The sequence below is a fragment of the Chaetomium globosum genome, genomic scaffold (genome assembly GCF_000143365.1).
Source record: "Chaetomium globosum CBS 148.51 scaffold_2 genomic scaffold, whole genome shotgun sequence".
Lineage (NCBI taxonomy): Eukaryota > Fungi > Ascomycota > Sordariomycetes > Sordariales > Chaetomiaceae > Chaetomium > Chaetomium globosum.
The window spans coordinates 150,135-168,220 of NT_165977.1; the positions used below are offsets into that span (position 1 = coordinate 150,135).

General features: G+C 56.7%; 7 protein-coding genes across 7 annotated transcripts; 2 read left to right on the top strand and 5 right to left on the bottom strand.

The window, feature by feature from the left end:
* Positions 1-1,370: 1,370 nt before the first annotated feature.
* Positions 1,371-3,092, top strand: CHGG_02183 (uncharacterized protein; the record flags this gene model as incomplete). Its single annotated transcript, XM_001228698.1, has 3 exons — positions 1,371-1,590; positions 1,658-2,485; positions 2,542-3,092. 3 exons carry the CDS (start codon positions 1,371-1,373, stop codon positions 3,090-3,092), a joined length of 1,599 nt encoding a protein of 532 aa, XP_001228699.1.
* A 725-nt stretch (positions 3,093-3,817) lies between these two features.
* On the bottom strand, positions 3,818-6,130 carry CHGG_02184 (uncharacterized protein; the record flags this gene model as incomplete). The annotated part of the gene is made up of 2 exons (XM_001228699.1): positions 3,818-5,642; positions 5,718-6,130. 2 exons carry the CDS (start codon positions 6,128-6,130, stop codon positions 3,818-3,820), a joined length of 2,238 nt encoding a protein of 745 aa, XP_001228700.1.
* A 684-nt stretch (positions 6,131-6,814) lies between these two features.
* CHGG_02185 (uncharacterized protein) lies at positions 6,815-8,536 on the top strand (the record flags this gene model as incomplete). Its single annotated transcript, XM_001228700.1, has 1 exon — positions 6,815-8,536. One exon carries the CDS (start codon positions 6,815-6,817, stop codon positions 8,534-8,536), a length of 1,722 nt encoding a protein of 573 aa, XP_001228701.1.
* Positions 8,537-8,934: 398 nt separating this feature from the next.
* Positions 8,935-10,335, bottom strand: CHGG_02186 (uncharacterized protein; the record flags this gene model as incomplete). Its single annotated transcript, XM_001228701.1, has 1 exon — positions 8,935-10,335. The coding sequence occupies one exon, from the start codon at positions 10,333-10,335 to the stop codon at positions 8,935-8,937; it is 1,401 nt and encodes a 466-aa protein (XP_001228702.1).
* Positions 10,336-11,771: 1,436 nt separating this feature from the next.
* CHGG_02187 (uncharacterized protein) lies at positions 11,772-13,109 on the bottom strand (the record flags this gene model as incomplete). Its single annotated transcript, XM_001228702.1, has 3 exons — positions 11,772-11,802; positions 12,264-12,592; positions 12,663-13,109. The coding sequence occupies 3 exons, from the start codon at positions 13,107-13,109 to the stop codon at positions 11,772-11,774; spliced, it is 807 nt and encodes a 268-aa protein (XP_001228703.1).
* Positions 13,110-13,632: 523 nt separating this feature from the next.
* Positions 13,633-14,973, bottom strand: CHGG_02188 (uncharacterized protein; the record flags this gene model as incomplete). The annotated part of the gene is made up of 2 exons (XM_001228703.1): positions 13,633-14,856; positions 14,929-14,973. 2 exons carry the CDS (start codon positions 14,971-14,973, stop codon positions 13,633-13,635), a joined length of 1,269 nt encoding a protein of 422 aa, XP_001228704.1.
* Positions 14,974-16,132: 1,159 nt separating this feature from the next.
* CHGG_02189 (uncharacterized protein) lies at positions 16,133-17,755 on the bottom strand (the record flags this gene model as incomplete). The annotated part of the gene is made up of 3 exons (XM_001228704.1): positions 16,133-17,160; positions 17,228-17,553; positions 17,607-17,755. The coding sequence occupies 3 exons, from the start codon at positions 17,753-17,755 to the stop codon at positions 16,133-16,135; spliced, it is 1,503 nt and encodes a 500-aa protein (XP_001228705.1).
* Positions 17,756-18,086: the final 331 nt, after the last annotated feature.

An 18,086-nucleotide genomic window follows, 5' to 3' on the forward strand; every position in this document is an offset into this window, starting at 1 on the left:
ACTACGCCCATCTCCCGCACAAGTCCCGCCTTATCGCCGTATCCGCGGCGTTGGGAGCGGTGCATGATCGGTCGGATGGTTCGAAAGGGGGGCGCCCCGGTAGCTGGGTCGGCTGTCGACATCCCTTCCTCCTCATTGTCGAGCCCAATTGGGGAATTTTCGACCAAACTCATGCCGGGGTATCGCTGCCGCAAAAAGGGCCTTGTCGAGCTTGTCCAAAGCATCGATTCGTGGTTTTCTCCAGTCCTCGTCAATTTTTCTCGTGTGTCGTGTGTCAAGGAAAGCTTTTTGGATCCACCATGCCAGGCCCATAAAACAAGAGCGCCTCGTAGCCCCACCCGATAACTGCCATGCTGCAACCATTACCCCTGCATTGCCGGCAGCTTGCACACGCTTAGAAGTGGGGCTCCGATGAAATACCCCTGACTGTTCGCTTTCCAAATCGAAGATTGAGATCTGACAACCGCCACCGCTTGGTTTGACGTTCCTGATTCCAACCTCACTCTGTGAGCACATGTCGTGCCTTCCAGAAGAAAAGAATCAACGGGGCAAAATATCTCCAATCGGATTTTTTTCCATTTACTTAAAAGCTCCTTTCCTCCGCTTTTCCTGGTTTTTTTTTTTTTTTTTTTTGATTTTTTTTTTCGCCAATTCTCAAACGTTTCCGACAAGGTCAGTTGTGGCGCCTCGGCACGCCGCAGAACACGACTCGGCGTGGTCCGGCATCCCCGGCGAGTTACTACATGCGTCTCCACCATCGCTTGAGATGGCATCCGTGCCATCGGTGTTCGAGTCCAACCAATGCCCTGACCTCGCGTTGCCCCTAGCGTGGAAGAATCCCGCACTTTTTCCCAGGGGCCACCCTTCACCAGGAGGCAGTCTGATGGCTGCGCAGGATGTTGACCTCGGGTTCATGCGCTGAGATGTGGCTCTCTTGCCTATCTGGGAGACAACGGGGCACACAAGCGGATGTTGCGGGCAGAGTAACACTAGGAGTAAGGCCTTGCGCTTGGTTTTGGGTCAGGTTTGGCTTTCCCCCTGATATCAGGGTGTGTACACACTGTATCTTACGTTCTTCACCACACTCGTTCAGCGTCACCAACCTGGTGCTTCATCACACTCGTTTACCTATTGCTTGTTGGTGGTGTAATGCTGTTTGCTATCTTGTCTATCGTGCGATACGAGAAGAAGCAGCAGCTGTGAACATCTGACCCCAGTCATTCCTTGAACAAACTCGACAGCCGAAGATACCGCTGCTTCCGAGGCCCGGTGCCGCCTTGACTTACAAGTACTGAGCCATTATTTGCATAGTGGCCGGTGCATAGTTGAACCCGAAGCCGCGTCCGTTCTCCTGATATCTACAACCCAACATGCGGACTTCCGTCTTCCATGCTGCCGCCGCCGCCGCCCTAGTCTTCGCCGGCTTGGGCTCTGCCGCTGACCTCGATGAGTGGAAGTCGCGGTCCATCTACCAGGTCATGATCGATAGGTATGCGCAAACTGATGGCTCTACGGATAAAACTTGCGAGATGCATTTGTTCTGTGGCGGGACATGGAAAGGACTCATGAACAAGCTTGACTACATCCAAGGTGAGCGCTCTCGGGAAGCCCCCCCTTCTAGGCACCTGTACCGTACCCTGACTCCTACGTGTCCCAGACATGGGCTTCACTGCGATCCAGATCAGCCCCATCGTCAAGAACATCAATGACCACACATCTGTCGGAGATGCCTACCACGGTTACTGGTCCGTCGATAACTACGCCCTCAACGATCGGTTCGGCACAGAACAAGAGTTCAAGGACCTCGTGGCTGCCACACACAAGCGGGATATGCTACTCATGGTTGACGTCGTCGTCAATAACATGGTCCAGTCCTTCGACAACGTCGTCCCTCCCAAGGTCGACTACTCCAAGTTCAACCCGTTCGACGACAAGAAGTATTTCCATCCTTACTGCAACGTGACCGAATGGGAGAATTCGACCAACTACCAGAACTGCTGGCTCTACCCGTACGGCGTTGCGCTCGCCGATTTGGCCACCGAAACCAAGCCCGTGGCGGACGAGCTGGGCAGCTGGGCGAAGGGGCTTGTTACCAACTACTCGATCGATGGCCTCCGTATCGACGCTGCCAAACATGTCAACGATGAATTCCTCCCGGGGTTTGTCAAGTCTTCCGGCGTGTTTGCCTTTGGTGAGGTCCTATCCGGCCTTCCTGAAGACATGTGCCGATACCAGACCCTTGGACTCCTTCCGGGCATGCCAAACTACCTCGAGTACTACCCCCTCAACGAGGCCTTCAACGGCGGTTCTTTGATCGATGTCGCGAATATGCGTAATGATGCTGCCTCGAGCTGCAACGATACCGCCGCGCTCGGCAGCTTCCTCGAGAACCACGACATGCCCCGGTTCGCCAACCGCAACGACGATATGGCGCTTGCGAAGAACGCTATGACCTACATTCTCCTCAACGACGGCATTCCCACAGGTAAGCTCTGTCAGGCAATCGTATGTCACCCAACATTAGGATTAACCCCTCCGCAGTCTACCAGGGCCAAGAGCAGCACTTTAAGGGTAACGGCACCCCCTTCAACCGCGAACCTCTGTGGACTTCCAAATACGACAAGGAAGCCCCGCTCTACGTTCTCACGTCGGCCTTGAACAAGGTGCGCAACAACGCGATCAAGCTGTCCAAGGACTACATCTCGACCCCGTCCGAGACCCTCTGGGCCGACGTCAACCACCTCTGCCTCAAGAAGGGCCCGTACGGCAGCCAGGTCGTCTTCTGCATCAACAACAAGAGCAGCAAGGGCGACAGCTACCAGGTCAGCGTCGGCGGCTTCCAGGCCAACGATAAGGTCGTCGAGGTCCTCAGCTGCAAGACCAGCACCGCCGACGTCTCGGGCAACGTCACCATGTACATGGGCAAGGGCGAGCCCAAGGCCTACGTCACCGAGAAGGCGCTGAAGGGCACGGGGCTCTGCGCCAAGACCGAGGAGGATGCGCCGGTCGAGAACGGCGCCGGTGTGCTGGGGCTGACCGGCAGCATCGTCGTGGCCGTTGCTTTCGGGTGGGCCGCGGTTGTTCTCGCGTAAGGAGTTGGAGTTGGAGACCACGAGCCGTTGTGTTTTCTGTTTGCCCTCGTCAAGATTTCCCCCACGACACGGCCAATCAATTCGAGCACGTACATACTTTCTTAGGCATTTAACTAATAACATCTTCTTTGCCCATATATCGGGCCCCTCTTTTCATCCTGCTCAGAGTCAGCAAGTGACGGAAGCCCATTATTGCCACCAACTACGGGAGACCGCTGGGTGTTCGCGGTGCCCTTCCTCACCCTTATGTGAAATTGCACTGTCACCGCATGCTCGAACCAATAACAAGTATGATATGCCATGAATCCCAGCAGAACCATAAAGTTCTCAGCGCAAGGGCAATGATGAGTACTCCAAATAACTATCAGGAGTATATCAAAACACGATAATTTAAAGTGGATCAGGGTATATGGTAAGCAATATCGACAACCAGTGACCCCACTCAATATATATTTCAAATGAAAGAAAACATACTGTGAGGCGAGTATCATCTTCTCCTTCAACCTATCCCATAGTATGGACGTGACGTGCACGGGGCTTCGGTTGGCTATCACATTGGGTCCCATTGTACAAATTCATTCCGCGATATTGTTGTTCACTGATAGTTGCGTCTCATGGACTTATAGTATTTGGGGCCCATATCGCTACTTCGGTGAGGGGAGGGCGAATCGCACATTATAACCTGAAAGTCAAGAGCAAGATCCTTTCATTTTACGGTGTTAAAGCTATCTACCCTCAACCACAGTGGCTTCCTTGTCTTGTTGCGCCTCAGTTTGAAGGGTCTTAACCTCGACAAGTAGCTTCCCAAGGATCTCCTCGACTGTGGCCAGGTTGTTGCTAGGTCCCCTTATCCCCTTGAACGCACGGATAAACACCGATTGCTTTTTGGTAGCCTCCTCTTCTTCGGCCGGCTTGGCTTCCGAAATATCCCGTTCCCGCGGGTGGGCTTGGGTGCCGTTTCCCGTTGGCATAACGGAGACACTATGAGCAGTGTTTTCCGTAATACCGTTAACAACCCGATCAACATCCAGCATGTGGAGATTGGGGTTATACCCGAGACGTGGCCGTGGGGTTGTGACTGCCCTCTTTTGGATTTGTTTGGTGCTACTCACATCAGGGCCTTGGAAACTGTTGTCTGCTGGCAACGGTAGGGGAGGATTTGGCCGAGCCGGGGGCACAACATATTGAAATACTTGATGAGCCTCCTCCTTCACGTCGGGGGTCATTTGCCTTGCATTGGCCTCGATGTCCAGCTTAGGCAACGCTCGTTGACCTTCGAGTACATCCGGTTCCGGCATAACATGTGCTTTTGTGCGACTAAGGCGTCGTTCTAGGATTTCAAGGGGTGAGCGGGACGGAATCGTGGAAATTGCGTTAGAAATCAAACGTTCCTCTTCACCATTTGCGGCGAGCCACGGGCGCGGGCGGCCGAGGGACGTTGCAGCACTGATCACCCGGCTTGTCGTCTTTGGTCCATCCTCAATTTGTGTATCGGGGATACTGGCCGATGCAACCTCCCCCCCTGTGCCGGCATTGAGGGTCTGAGTTGTCTCACCGTGCAGGTTAGTGATCGTCATGTGCTGCGGCGTGCTCCTCGCGCGCGGGGAGAAGTGGACTTTGATCGAAGGCTCGACCTTCTTTTCTTTGGTTCCCATAAAATACTCTGTTGAAGTTCCGATATCCTTCCGGGAATGCGTTAGCCGAGGCCGACCTGGGCTGCGGGTCGGCCCGGCCGCTACGGGTGACTCATCCGAAGGTGCAGAGGGTTCGTTGATGGCGCTGGAGGCTTTCCTATCCAACCTGCTAGTAATTCCGGGCTTGTTTGGTACCAAGATTCGAACGGGTCGGAAGTCCGGGGTGTCCTCCACCGGTAGAACCGTCCTGCGACGTGATTTGGTGGTGGGTCTCAGCAGGAGGTCATCGCCGGCTTGTGGTTGCTTCGTGGACCCAATTACGGCTGTTTGTGGGGCCATGTCTTGCAGGAGTTCATTCCCGTTGTCTTTAACCCGGAGCGGATGTTGGCTTGGGTCAACTACCGCTGGGCTCTCTCTTGACACCGTCCCTGGTTGCTGTGTTCGCCCCTGCAAGGTGCGGATTAAGGCTTCTGCTTCTCGTAACTTCATGAGCACGGCCTGGTGTTCTTCGGGGGGAACACCGGTTAGGTGAATGGGCGTTGGGGCTTCGTGCGACGTCGTCGTCTCGCCTTCGGCCTCGGCCTCCCTGGTGGCAAGCAACAGAGGGGAGCTCGATAACCCGTCCGCGTCCCTTCTCTCGTAGTGGCTTCGGCGTTTTGCCGCAACCCTAGCGACGGTATGACGGTACGGCTTGCTATCGAAACAAATATCGTCAAAGTTAAAACGTGTGTTGCTGACCACCGAATCACGATCGCCCAGCATGCTATCCCCTGAATCGATGCCAGAGGCCGTCGAGTCCAGATCCTTCGCCGTGTAGGCGGGATAGGAGTGAACCATGTCGTCCAGGCCGAGCCTAGCTATATCCAGTGTCCTCATGTTTTGCTGCAGCAACTCCTGCATCTCCTGGACAGAGTGTCTGGGGTGGCAAAGGGCGTTTTCGTCAGCACAGTCCGGACTGCGTGTTCTCGCCGGCAACATTTATGGCACTCACAGGCTCAATGCTTGGACCAGAAGCATCAGGCTGCCTTTCTTCGTCTCTAGCCTCCCGAGCAGACGGCGTATATCCCCGGAATTCCACCACACGGCAAGCTTGAACCTCCAATCATGTCGGCCAAACAGCGTCTCAAACTCTTGTGTAATTTCTTGCAGCGTATCCCGGCAGCCTTCAACTGAAAGCTCGAAGATGTCGGCGAGGGAAAGGCGGCTGATAGCTTGCGGATCGCGCTGGAGGGTGGCTTCGACCTGGCGCAAGGCAGCCTGTACGATTTTGATCTCGTGCTCGATGTCGCGAGCGAGGGTGGGGGCGTCTCGGAACTGGTCGATGGCTTCCTTGACGTATGCCGCGGACCGGAGGACATTAGCGGCGAGGCTGACGGCGCCCACCGTGATGCTAAGGGGGTCCATGCGAGGTCAGTTTCCGGCGCGTCTGAGGGTAGAAACCGCGAAACAAGTCGCCGGTTCAGGTCCTGTCGTCAGGTAGGTAGCGAAATGCCCATGGTTTGGGAGGAATTGGAGAGACCAGGCTCCGGTGTCGTTGAACCACAAGCATGTCGAATGCACAGCCCGGCGCTATGGGGCAATGCGGGACAATTCTCGAGGGAAGACTGTCCGTCAGCGAGGCAGCATTTGAGGGATCGGGCTCGATGTCGATCATTGGCCCGAGAAATGTAGGGCGCGGCGCGGTTCGGGGCTGGGGTTCTGAGGAGGTGCGGGGTTGGCCCGCTGCGTCAAACAGGGGTCTTGCAATGAAAGTGACCCTAACCCGGTGAGCTCGGGACATGTTCCCCAACCCGGCAACTCCAACCACTTGCACGCGGGGGAAGTCACACCGCAACCATGCGGGAGCTTTGGGAACCGAGGCACCCAGGAGTGGCCGGGTACTTGTGCTGGGCGGCCATCTCACCACCGCCAGCTACCGTGACAACGATGTAAAGAGGTTTGTTCTTTGAGATTCCCCCAAGTTCAATTCCCGGTGGCCATTCCCATAACTGACCCAATTAGGAAACCAGCAACTCTTCCATCCCTTACCTGTCACGCCCGCTCTAGCTCCCTTAGTTCCTTCGCTCGAGCCTTCGAATTGAACCAAAGATGGCAGCCGAAACCGACAGAAAACCCGTCATCATCGTGGGCGCAGGTCTCGCGGGCCTCGTCGCCGCCTTCGAGCTCTCCCAACAAAACGTCCCCACGCTCATCCTCGACCAAGAGAATGCGGCGAACCTGGGCGGCCAGGCTTTCTGGTCGCTGGGCGGACTCTTTTGCGTGGACTCGACCGAGCAGCGTCGCATGGGCATCAAGGACTCACGCGAGCTAGCCATGCGCGACTGGCTCGGGTCGGCGCGCTTCGACCGCGAGAAGGAGGACTATTGGCCGCGCAAGTGGGCCAAGGCCTTTGTCGACTTCGCAGCCGACGAGATGGAGAGCTACGTCAAGGCGCGCGGGATTGGATTCCTGATGAACGTCGGCTGGGCTGAGCGCGGGGATGGGCGGGCGGATGGGCACGGCAACTCGGTGCCGCGGTTTCACATGACGTGGGGGACCGGGCCGGAGGTCGTGCGAGTGTTTGCCGAGCCGGTCAAGGCGGCGGAAAAGAAAGGAATCGTCGAGTTCAAGCACCGGCATATGGTCGACGAGGTTATCGTCGACGAGAAGACTGGGCGTGCCGTCGGCGTCAGGGGACGGGTGCTGGAAGCGGATGAATCCCCGCGAGGAGTCAAGTCGTCCAGGACCGTGATCGGAGAGTTTGAGATCCATGGTTCTGCCGTGTTGGTTTCCTCTGGTGGCATCGGCGGCGACGTTGACAGGGTCAAAGCCTGCTGGCCTGTCGACCGCCTGGGGCCAAATATTCCAAAGAACTTCGTGGTGGGTGTGCCTGCGCATGTTGACGGCCGCATGATCGACATCACCGAGACTGCTGGCGCCAATGTCATCAACCGCGACAGGATGTGGCACTACACCGAAGGCCTTGCCAACTGGGATCCAATTTGGCCTGGGCATGGTATCCGCGTGCTCCCCGCTCCCTCGTCCCTCTGGCTCGACGCCACCGGCAAGCGCCTGCCTCCGTTCCTCTTCCCCGGCTGCGACACACTGGCGACCCTCAAGCACATTTGCAGCACCGGTTACGACTACACATGGTTCATCGCCGATCAGTCGATTGTGGCCCGCGAGTTCGCGCTCTCCGGGTCGGAGCAAAACCCCGACGTGACCGGCAAATCGATATGGCAGCTCCTTACCCAGCGCATCTTCAGCTCCAAGGGCACCATCCCGGTCCAAAACTTTGTCAAACACGGCGCGGACTTTGTCGTCCGCGGCAACCTCGAAGATTTAGTCAAGGGGATGAACGAATTGATCGCCGACGTCCCCGGTGCCCCGAAGCTTGATTACGCCAAGGTGTTAGAAGTGGTCGAGACCCGCGACGGGCAGTTTGTCAACACGTACTCCAAGGATGCCCAGGCGATGCTTGTTCACAGCGCCCGCACCTACTGGCCCGATAAGAGGAGCCGCATTGCGCCGCCGCACCGGTTGTTGGACGTCCAGAACCACGGCCCGCTGATTGCAGTGAGGATGAACCTGCTGACCAGAAAAACCCTGGGCGGGATCGAGACGAACCTGGACAGCAACGTCATGCGGACAGACGGGACGGAGTTTCCGGGCTTGTATGCGGCGGGCGAGGCTGCTGGCTTTGGGGGTGGTGGTGTGCATGGGTATAGCTCGCTGGAAGGGACGTTTTTGGGCGGATGTATCTTTTCCGGCAGGGCAGCCGGGCGGGCGATGGCGAAGGAGGTGTTAGGCAATGGGGCGAGTGCGGAGTGAAGGGCTCCTGACCTGGAACATGACTTCGGTCAACCATCGGCACCGGCTTCGGGGCTTCCTTTTTAACAGCAGCATTCCATCGCATATGGATACCTAATATCACTGGCTTTATCTTTCCACTGTCCCACGGCGCCCACCCCGGTGCCGGTTTCCTGGTTGTCATGGCATCGTTGGGCTCAGATGGCATCGACCGTCGTACAATATCCGACCAGCGGGGTATCAAGTTGCTGAGCCAAGTTCCGTCCATTGGTTACCCCCGGTTATCGTATGTACCGGCTTCTCCTAGTTCCAACATTGTTATTGCTGGGTACAGGTCGGTCCCCGTCCATGCCTCGGTTTAGTTATTTACACGGCAACACACACAACACAATTCGGTCTCCGCCGGACCAAACAACCACCTAGTCAAACACCTTACCCGGATTCATAACCCCCTTCGGATCCACGGCGTGCTTTAACGCCCTCATCACCCCAATCGTCTCCTCCCCCAGCTCATCGCGCAAACACTCCTTCTTCCCAATGCCAATCGCATGCTCCCCACTGACCGTGCCCTCCATCTCCAGCGCCTTCCCCATCATGCGATGCACACACCCGGCCACGGCCTCCTTCTGCACCGCATCGCGCGGGTCGTAGATCATGGCCACATGAAAATTCCCATCGCCCACATGCCCAATCACGGACGCGAAAATGCCCAGCTGCCCGCACTCGGCCTGCGACCACGCAATCATCTCGGCCAGCCGCGAAATCGGCACAGCCACGTCCGTCGACCACATCTCGTACCCCGCCGGCCGCGTGCTGGTCATGGTGAAGAGCGACTCCTTGCGCGCCGCCCAGAGGTCCGCCTGTTCCTGGCGCGAGCTGGCCACGTGGATGGTGTGGCCCCCGCCGCCGGGTGTTTGGGCGAGCAGCGCGGCGGTGCGCGCCGCGTCGGATTGCACGGCGGCGGTGGTGCCCGAGAATTTGAGGAAGAGCGTGGGTTGCTCCGCCCAGTGCCGTTTGCGGACGGTCGGGCTGCCGTGTTTGTTGAGGATGGCCATTTGTTGCTCGTCCATTATTTCGAGGGCGGCGAGCGGGATGCCGGACCGGATCAGCGTGGTGGCGGCCGCGGCGGCGGCGTGGATGGTGGGGAAGGATACCACCGCCACGCTGGTGTCTTGTGGGATGGGCGCTAGTTTCAGGGTCGCTTCGGTCACCATCCCGAGGGTGCCCTCCGCGCCGACGAAGAGGCCGGTGAGGTTGTACCCGGCTGAGGTCTTGCGTGGGCGGCGGCGGGTCTTGATGACGGTGCCATCGGCGAGGACGACGGTGAGGTTGAGAACCCAATCTTTCATGGTGCCGTAGCGGAAGGCGTTGGTGCCGGAGCAGTTGGTCGAGACCATGCCGCCGACGGTGGCGGTAGGGGAGGGGTCCATCGGTGCAAACAGGCCGCTGTCGGCGATGTGCTTGTTCAGGTCCATCCAGTTAACTCCCGGCTGCACGACGACATCCATATCGTCAGGGTGGAAAGCGATGATCTTGTCCATGAAGGAGAAGTCGATGCAGATGCCAGAATGGGGTTGTGAGAAGTTGCCCTCGACGCTGGAGCCGGCGCCGAAGGGGACCATGGGCACGCGGCGCTGGTGGCAGATGCGCGCGATGGCCGACACATCCTCGGTGGACTTGGGGTAGACAACTGCGACGGCGCGTTCGGGCGAGTTGGAGGTTGACCAGTCGGAGTGGCCGTGGTGTTCGAGCACGTCGGTGTCGTAGGTCACGGCGTCTTCGCCGATAACTTTGGCGATCTGTTCCGCGGCCCGCAGCATTTCTGTGCGGTTGGCGTAAGGCACTTTTTGTCCGGCCCGCAGCATGGTCTTCACCTCAATAGTCCCTTTATTGGCCAAGTACAGGCCGGCGGTGAACGCAACGACTCCCACTGCACCAGCAACGGCCGCCTTACTCCAACCCTCATCCCCACCCGCGGACGATGTATTGTTAGGGGATGGACCGTTAGTCGATTTTCTGACTTGCTGCGATGGCCACCGGAAAACCTGTAACCTAGAGGCTCTCCGAGGGAGGCATCCCGGGAGTCCTGATATGAACTGACGCCCTCTCATCTCTTCCGCTGTTCTCGTCCCAGTCTGTTTTGTCTGTCCTCCGGTACTGTGTTGTCCGGCTGGCCGAGTAAATCCTCCTTGAATTCCGTCAAAGGGTGATCCTCCCGAGGCCCTGATGAAAGTTTTCAATATTTTCTCAGACCTATCATAAGATTCAAGATTGTATAGGGAGGGCTGGTGATGCCTGTGCAGCAGTCGTTGGCCCGGCCCGAGCCTCAGGATTCTCGGCCGATGCTTTCCGCGCGGTACTTTTCACGGCTCGCAACCAAATGGAAGAAAAGAGCGCTAGAACGTTCCGATACTAGTTCTGTGTCGGTTTTACACCGACTTCTCCAGTTAGTAGATAATTAAATCAGACTGGCAATCCCAGGTCGTTGGCCACTTTGTTCTTGGCTTCTGGTTTGAGGAAACCAACAAAAGCTGATGGAAAGCGGCGGCGGGACTGCAGTCAGCGATGCCAAGCCAAAAAAAGATGGCTTCCATTTCTGTCGTTCCAATCTAAAATTATCCGGCACCTTTCCCCTTTTGGATTATTCGGGGCGTTTCCTCCAACTTTCTTTCCACTACGATAATGGGCTGAACAACGACGGCTGCTGTAGGGCAACCTCTCGATGGATGGATGGATGGAATTTCTTTTGTCCGGAGGGCCTGGATGCCCAACTCGGTCGTGACAGCTTGCAATTTTGCAAGTACTGTCAGCGGCACGGCTACAAACGTGGCTCGTGGACAGTTGCCTAGAAATTTGCCTGAATTTGCGACGCGTTGGCGTAACTCGTGGAGCTGGCCGCTATTTCCATATAGAGTCATCTTCGCTGAATTTTATTGACCATTCTCCTTACGATTGGCTGTTTTGCTGTGCGTGGGGCTAGGGCAAGTAAGGGGAACTACTATATGCTGCCCGGGGTGGCGTCGAGGATCGCGAAAACTACCAGAAAGCTGCCGAAATAGAAGCGTTCGAAGAGACTGGCTCTTGGTTCTTAGCGCAGGGTGGGAGTTTCGCTATAGTGAGGCTCAGTTGCAAAATAACGTTCGCCAAGTGTCATAGTGCTATCAGGCCACCCTACTCAACGAGATGGGAAGGCTGGAGCTGACCGAGGAGGAGTGACTGATGGACTAGGCCACGAGTTCGTTCCTTTGGAAAATGCCTAGGCATAATGTCGAGCACGGAGCCAACACCTGCATTGGGGCGTTACATCAAGAAGGGGGACATTTTCCTGCTGGTTAACCTAGGCTCTCAAACGTGCTTGATGCAGAATTGCGGCCGTCTCCCTTCCCCGTCTTTCCTCCTTCTTAACTCGGTAGGACCTCTATATTTTACCCCCGCCCAGTGCTGTTTTTAAGTGACATTACTGACCGGTGCCGCTCAGCTCCGTACTTGTTCAAGTACCTTACTTGCCAGGAGCCTTCCATGTTCTCTCCAGTGTATGGGGGTGTCACCTGGCGGAAGATCAACAACAAGATGGTCCCGCAGTTGTTGGAGTTGGCCCGGCGTCAATAGTCCAGATTCCAACACCCTTTGCTCCAGCCCCCCGTTGCGCCGGGCCCAGTCCAAGAAAGCTTGCATAGCCTCTTTTCTGCCTTGCCGTTAGCTAGGGAACGGGATGGTGATTTCTCCGGCCGATTGAGTTATTACTAACCTGGCGCCGAAAAGTCGCTGTCCCTGTTCGGAGATGCCGGGCCCATTGGGCCGAATCTCCGCGATGACACTGGCGACCTTGTCCTTGATACCGAGCGCCGTCAAGGCGTATTCACGCGCAATAATGCTGTCCTCCACGCCACAAAGGCTCAGAACTAGTGCACAAATGACCCCAGTTCGGTCTTTCCCTAGAGAGCAATGTATAAGGATTGGTTCAAGCTCCGATGGGCGATTTGTTGCGAGATGGCTCAGGATATTCCTCAGCGGTTGGAATGGATTGTCGGCAGAGATGGCCGAGTCGATGATAGCCCGGTAATAGTCCACGAAGTCCTGCATGGAGTTGATTAGCTGCAAAACCTAGGCGTATCCAAGTAATAGCGGCAGTTATTGGTCATCGTACCTCAACGCTCACGTTTCTCAAGTTATGAACCCGTCCAGCACGATAAGTGTAGTCATCAGTAAAGATGGCGGCCGGTACTCTCACGGCTTGGTCCCAAACTCGAATTTGCCCCCAGCCTTTTTTAGTACTCTCCTCGATTTCGCCGTCAGAACGAAGATCAAACACCCGCGAAATATTTAGCTTATGCAGCTGCCATATGCCTTCCGTGGTGATCGTGGAGGGTTCCGCTGATCGGTAGAGTATACCCCGTCGGACTATCTTGTTGGGGCGATCCGCGATCGGGTAACCCCCACAGTCGCGAAAGTTGTAGAGGCCATCTATCTGCACGAAGGGCGGCGATGGGAGATGCCGAATTTCTCCTTGGGTTTGTGCCTGAGATTGTGCGTCAGGAGGTGTTAGCTGCGGAGCCGTAGCTTCTTGGTGTGCAGCCTGTGAATTCTTGTCCATTCTGACACTGGTGTCGATTCTCAGCTGCTGCTTTCTGAGCGGTGCTTTTCACGATTGGACGCCGAAGAGAGGAGGAGGGAACAGCGAAGTAGAGCGTTCCGATGCTGGTTTAGGGCTGGGTTTAGCACGAGCCCCACAGGTGCTGGGCGTCTAGATCAGATGGATGAGCAACACCAAGTCCCGGGCTGCTCATTCTTAGTCCAAGGAAAACGGTGAGACCAAGTATGGTACGTGTAATATACTCACTATTACCAAACTTGATAGGGAGCTTTGCGGTTGCAGTCAGTGCTGACTGCCTTTCGTTCAAGCTTTTTTGCCTTTCCGATAGATGCATTATTCCGTACCTTTCCCTTCTGCAATACCTGGGACCCTTGATTCAAACGTGCGGATCTGGATAGAGCTCTGGAACATTCTCAAATTATAAAACTTTGTGATAGTCAAACCCATCTAGATCAACGCCAGCCTCCAAAACAATACCCGAACTCCAGCGCTATGCACGAAAGCAACGCCAACAGAATCATAATCAGTATCCGAAAGGCGTGAGGTCACCCCTAAACGGCCGCTGCGGCTTCTTCACCTTCTCGTCATCCACCCTCCACACCCCCTTGGTCCGGTCGTGGTGCAGCTGCCAGCCCAAGCCCTCGGACAAGCGGTGGAACACATGATGGTCCTCGCCCTGACGTGACCGGAAGAACAGCGGCTGCCACGGCGTCCCCTTAGCCAGCTCGCTTGCCCGCATCTGCCGCTGGGCCTGCTCGATCTTGGTCTTCTCGGCCACCACCTGCCGCACATCCCCACTCCTCAAGCCCTGCAGCACCCCATCCCAAGCGCGGCGCGACTCGAACGGATCCTGCGCCTCGACCGGCTCAATATCCATCGGCACGGGATCATTCTCGGGCGCCCCAACCTCGTAAACCTCCAGCACCTCCCCCGTCCTGCAATCCTTCACCGTCCACCCCTCATTCCACGCCCCCGCCACCTCATACAGCGGCTTCTTCCGCTGCACATCCTCCCTCCGAAACACGCGCGCCTCAAACGAGTTCCTCTTCCCCCTCAACAACCCCTCCCCCCAAAACCTCACCTCCGACACCAACCCATTACTCCCCACAATATGATACGTCCCCGCAATCTCCGGATACAAACACCCCGCCAAAAACCCCCTAACCTTCACATCCGGCAACGGCACGAGATAGTCCTCCCCACACCGCTCCACGCTCAGGGTCGCGTGCCCGACCTGGCGGATGTTGACGGCGCCGTTGAAGGTCATCTCGACGCGGGCGTAGCCGTCGGCGCGCACGCCGTGGGCGCGGTCGACAACGTGCATGGCCGTGATGGGCGGGTGGTGCGACACTTGCTCGGCGATGAGTTCCGTGGTGGCGTGGGAGGGGGCGTCGGTCCAGCGGGCGAGGAAGAGCTCGCCGAGGAAGGCGTTGAGAGGTTTGCGGATGGATTTTGGGGGAGGGGGTGTGGTTGGTTTGGTGGTGTTGTTGGTGGTGGGGGGGGTTGGGGCCGGGTTGCCTCCCGCCGGGGTGTCGTCGACGCCAACGTAGAGCTGACTGCGTAGGGCGATGAGGAACCAGCGTAGGACGAGCAGGGCGCGCTTCTCGGGGTTGGGTTCGAGGGCGGGGGCGGCGAAGACGGCGGGGCGCTGGGCCCAGCAGTGGCCGACTTCGACGACGGAGGAGGGCGCGAGGAGGGAGGGTGGCCCGGTTACGTTGGCGAGGTCGCCTTTGACAGAGCCGAGGAACTAGATGTGGGCGGGATGGGTTAGTGGGCGTTGTCTTTGGGGCTCAGGGGGGGAAGGATCAGGAATACGCACCTTAACCAGCTCTCGCAGACGAGAGGAGAAGGTTTTGTTGTCCATCACGGAAGCTTGAATTATGGTGGATTATTACTCGGGTGAAGCGATAGGAAAGTATGGCTTGTAAAGTGATATGTAAGTAGGTACGAATGAATGAATACCGACTCGGCACCTAGGTAACTGACTGCCTTGGGAGAAGGTGCAAATCAATGAATGGAAGATTGCATTCGAAACACCAGGAATCGAGAGATGCTAGTAAAAGTCGAGAAGGACAAGCACAAGGTTAATAAAAGAAGGGGATTGTTTTGTGTCCACACAAAGCGAGGGTGCCTGTGCCTTTCATTCTTTTGTTGGCAGCTCGCCGCCACAGCTTTGTTTCACGTCTGTCTCAAACCCTGTGCTTGCCCAGACGGGGGCAAGAGAGCGAGGAAACGTAATACAGAAGCATTGCTCGACGTCACCTGTGCACCTCTACCGCGCATGTGCTGCAAGGACGGATTGATACTCGGTATAAGATGCATGGACCTTCCTGCAAGAAAGAAGGCGGGGCGAATCTGGAAGAGTCGGCTGTGCCTGGCGTGGCTGGCGTGGCGATTCCTGCTCGAACAACCGAAGTGCCTTGCATCACGCCAATTTTGCGTGTCGCAGTAAGCGGCAAGATCAGACCGCCAAGCACCCGCCATGGAACTTCAATGTTCACTTTGCAGTTCCGTTCCCGAAGCCCAGAAAGATATCCACGGGCTCAGATCTTCGATTGGTTTTGTTGGCACCTGCAGGGCCAGCGCCCTGCAGGTTGGCCTGTGCACAAGCCCACTCACAGTTCTTGGTTTCAGCTGGTGCAGCTTTAGCTGCAACAACCACTCAATCCATTTTAGCACTTCCTCTGCCTCAAGAGGTTTCGTGACGGACCCCGCATCAATACGGTGCACTGTCTCAGCGCCCACTCCTCGGGTTGAGCTGACTCCGAGAGGCAGTGCAACCAAAGAGTGACGCAAACCGCCTTTCGGTTAGCAATGGCCCGAACTCAAGACGGCCCAGGTGACACAAACACAGTCGGAAGGTCCGCTGCGTGGCACACAGCCCATGACGCGCGTATGTTGTACAAACAAACTCATAAAATATGTGTATAATTTATTAGAGAAAAATAACTCCAACAAAACCTCTTGTTAAAAAAAGCCACGAATCACACTACTCCTGGAACTGCTACTCGCCCCCTATCCACTTATCCCATGTGCACCGACTCCTGCTTGGCCTTGACCTCCTCGACACGCCGCTCGAGATCGTTACCGGCCCAATCCTTTCGGTCCATGGTCGGCACGAAGAGGGGCGCGTCCGTAAACAGCCGGTTCATCTCCTCGAGCGGGCGGCGGGCCGTCTCGGGCAGGACAGCCCAGAAGAAGAGGGCGTTGGTGAAGTTGCAGATGACGAAGAGGATGTAGTAACGGTACCCGACTGTCTTCATGGCCGGGCCCGTGATCTGCCCGATCATGGTGTTGAGCGCGAACGAGGTCATGGTCGCGATGGAAACGCCCTTGGATCGCGTCTTAGTGTCGAACACCTCGGCCGGGATAATCCAGGACAGGGGCCCGCATGTCGCGCTGAAGCTGAAGTTGTACACCCAAGTGACCACGATGAAGCCCCAGGCCGCAGCCGTGTTGTCGTTGGCTCCCGGCGGGAACTTGGCGAGCAGGATGGTGGCGATGAGGAAGGTGACGCAGTTGCCGAGGTTCCCGAAGATGAGAGGCCAGCGCCGGCCGAACTTGTCGATGAACAGCATGCAGAGTGCCTGGGCCACCAGCGCGATAATAGATGAGATGGCCTGGTACTTGAGCGTGTCGTCACCCTGGATGCCCATCAGCCCGTAGATGGTGACTGAGTAGTATTGGATCGCGGAAACGCCCGTCATCTGGGCGCCACCTTGGAGCGCGCAGGCCAGGAACAGACGCCGGAAACAAGACTTGTCTTTGAAAAGCTCGGCGTACGACTTGGCTTCGTTCGCGCGGTCGAAGGCAACTGCTTCCTGTATTTGTTGGTATTCGGCCTGCACCCAAGCATCGTTGGTGTCGCCGTGGGCGTGCAGCTTGGCGAGGGTCTGGAGACCGAGTTCTTGCTTGTCGTGGTCGATAAGCCACCGCGGGGACTCGGGGAAGAGGAGGATGAGGGCGGCGAGGAAAACAGCGGGGATGACCTGGATACCCAGGGACGTTCGCCATTGCCCGTCGTTCGTGGGATCAAAGCCAACATAAGTGCCTGTGGAAGTAATGGTTAGTCCGTGGTAGGGTATCGATAAAAACCAAAAAGATAAATCGAGCCTTACCGTAAGAAATCCAGGCCGCTGCCAAAGCACCAATACCAAGCATGAATTGCTGGAGAGCGGTGATACGACCACGGATGCTGGGATGCGCCAGTTCGGCCTGGTAGAGAGGTACAATCATGCAGAGAACGCCAACACCGACACCAGCAATGGCGCGCCCAGAGTAGAGGTATGAGAGAGCTTGAGCTCCTGTCTGCAGGGCACCCCCGAGGCAGAAAACGATAGCCCCTAGCAGAATTGTCCAACGACGGCCAAGTTTGTCTCCCATGGGACCGGCGGCAAAGGCACCAAAGAAGGCGCCGCCTGTAAAAACGGACACGACTGCTGCTCTGTAGGCCATGTCAGCAATCTGATTGGAACTTTGTTGTGGCGAAAGACGTACTCCTCATTGTTGCTGGGGTGGAACTTGGTCTTGAAAGACTGCGAAGCAATAACCTGGGCAATGACACCCAAGTCATAACCGTAGAGCAGGGACCCGAGCGAGGCAAAGACGCCCACCAGGAACTGGTACCATTTGGGGGAGAGCGCCATCGTGGAAGAGCTTTAAAATGTCTCCCGTGTCTGAAGTTTCGTCTCGACGCTGCAACGAACGGCGGGAAGTAACATGGCGGACATAAACCCCACACGGGGAGATCTGCAACGCTTTATACTGCTACCCAAGGCCCGTCTGCGGCTCTCCTGCAATGCTGCCCCGATGGTCTCGTGTCGCGTGGAAACTAGACCGAGACCCTGGAACGTCCGTGTTGACTTCCAGGAACATGTGCCGTTGCGGTCAAAGCCGTGACACGTGCCAAAGGACTTGGTACCAAGAATACCACATAGCGCACTTATCGAGCTGCAGACTTCCCCGGAATATTCCATC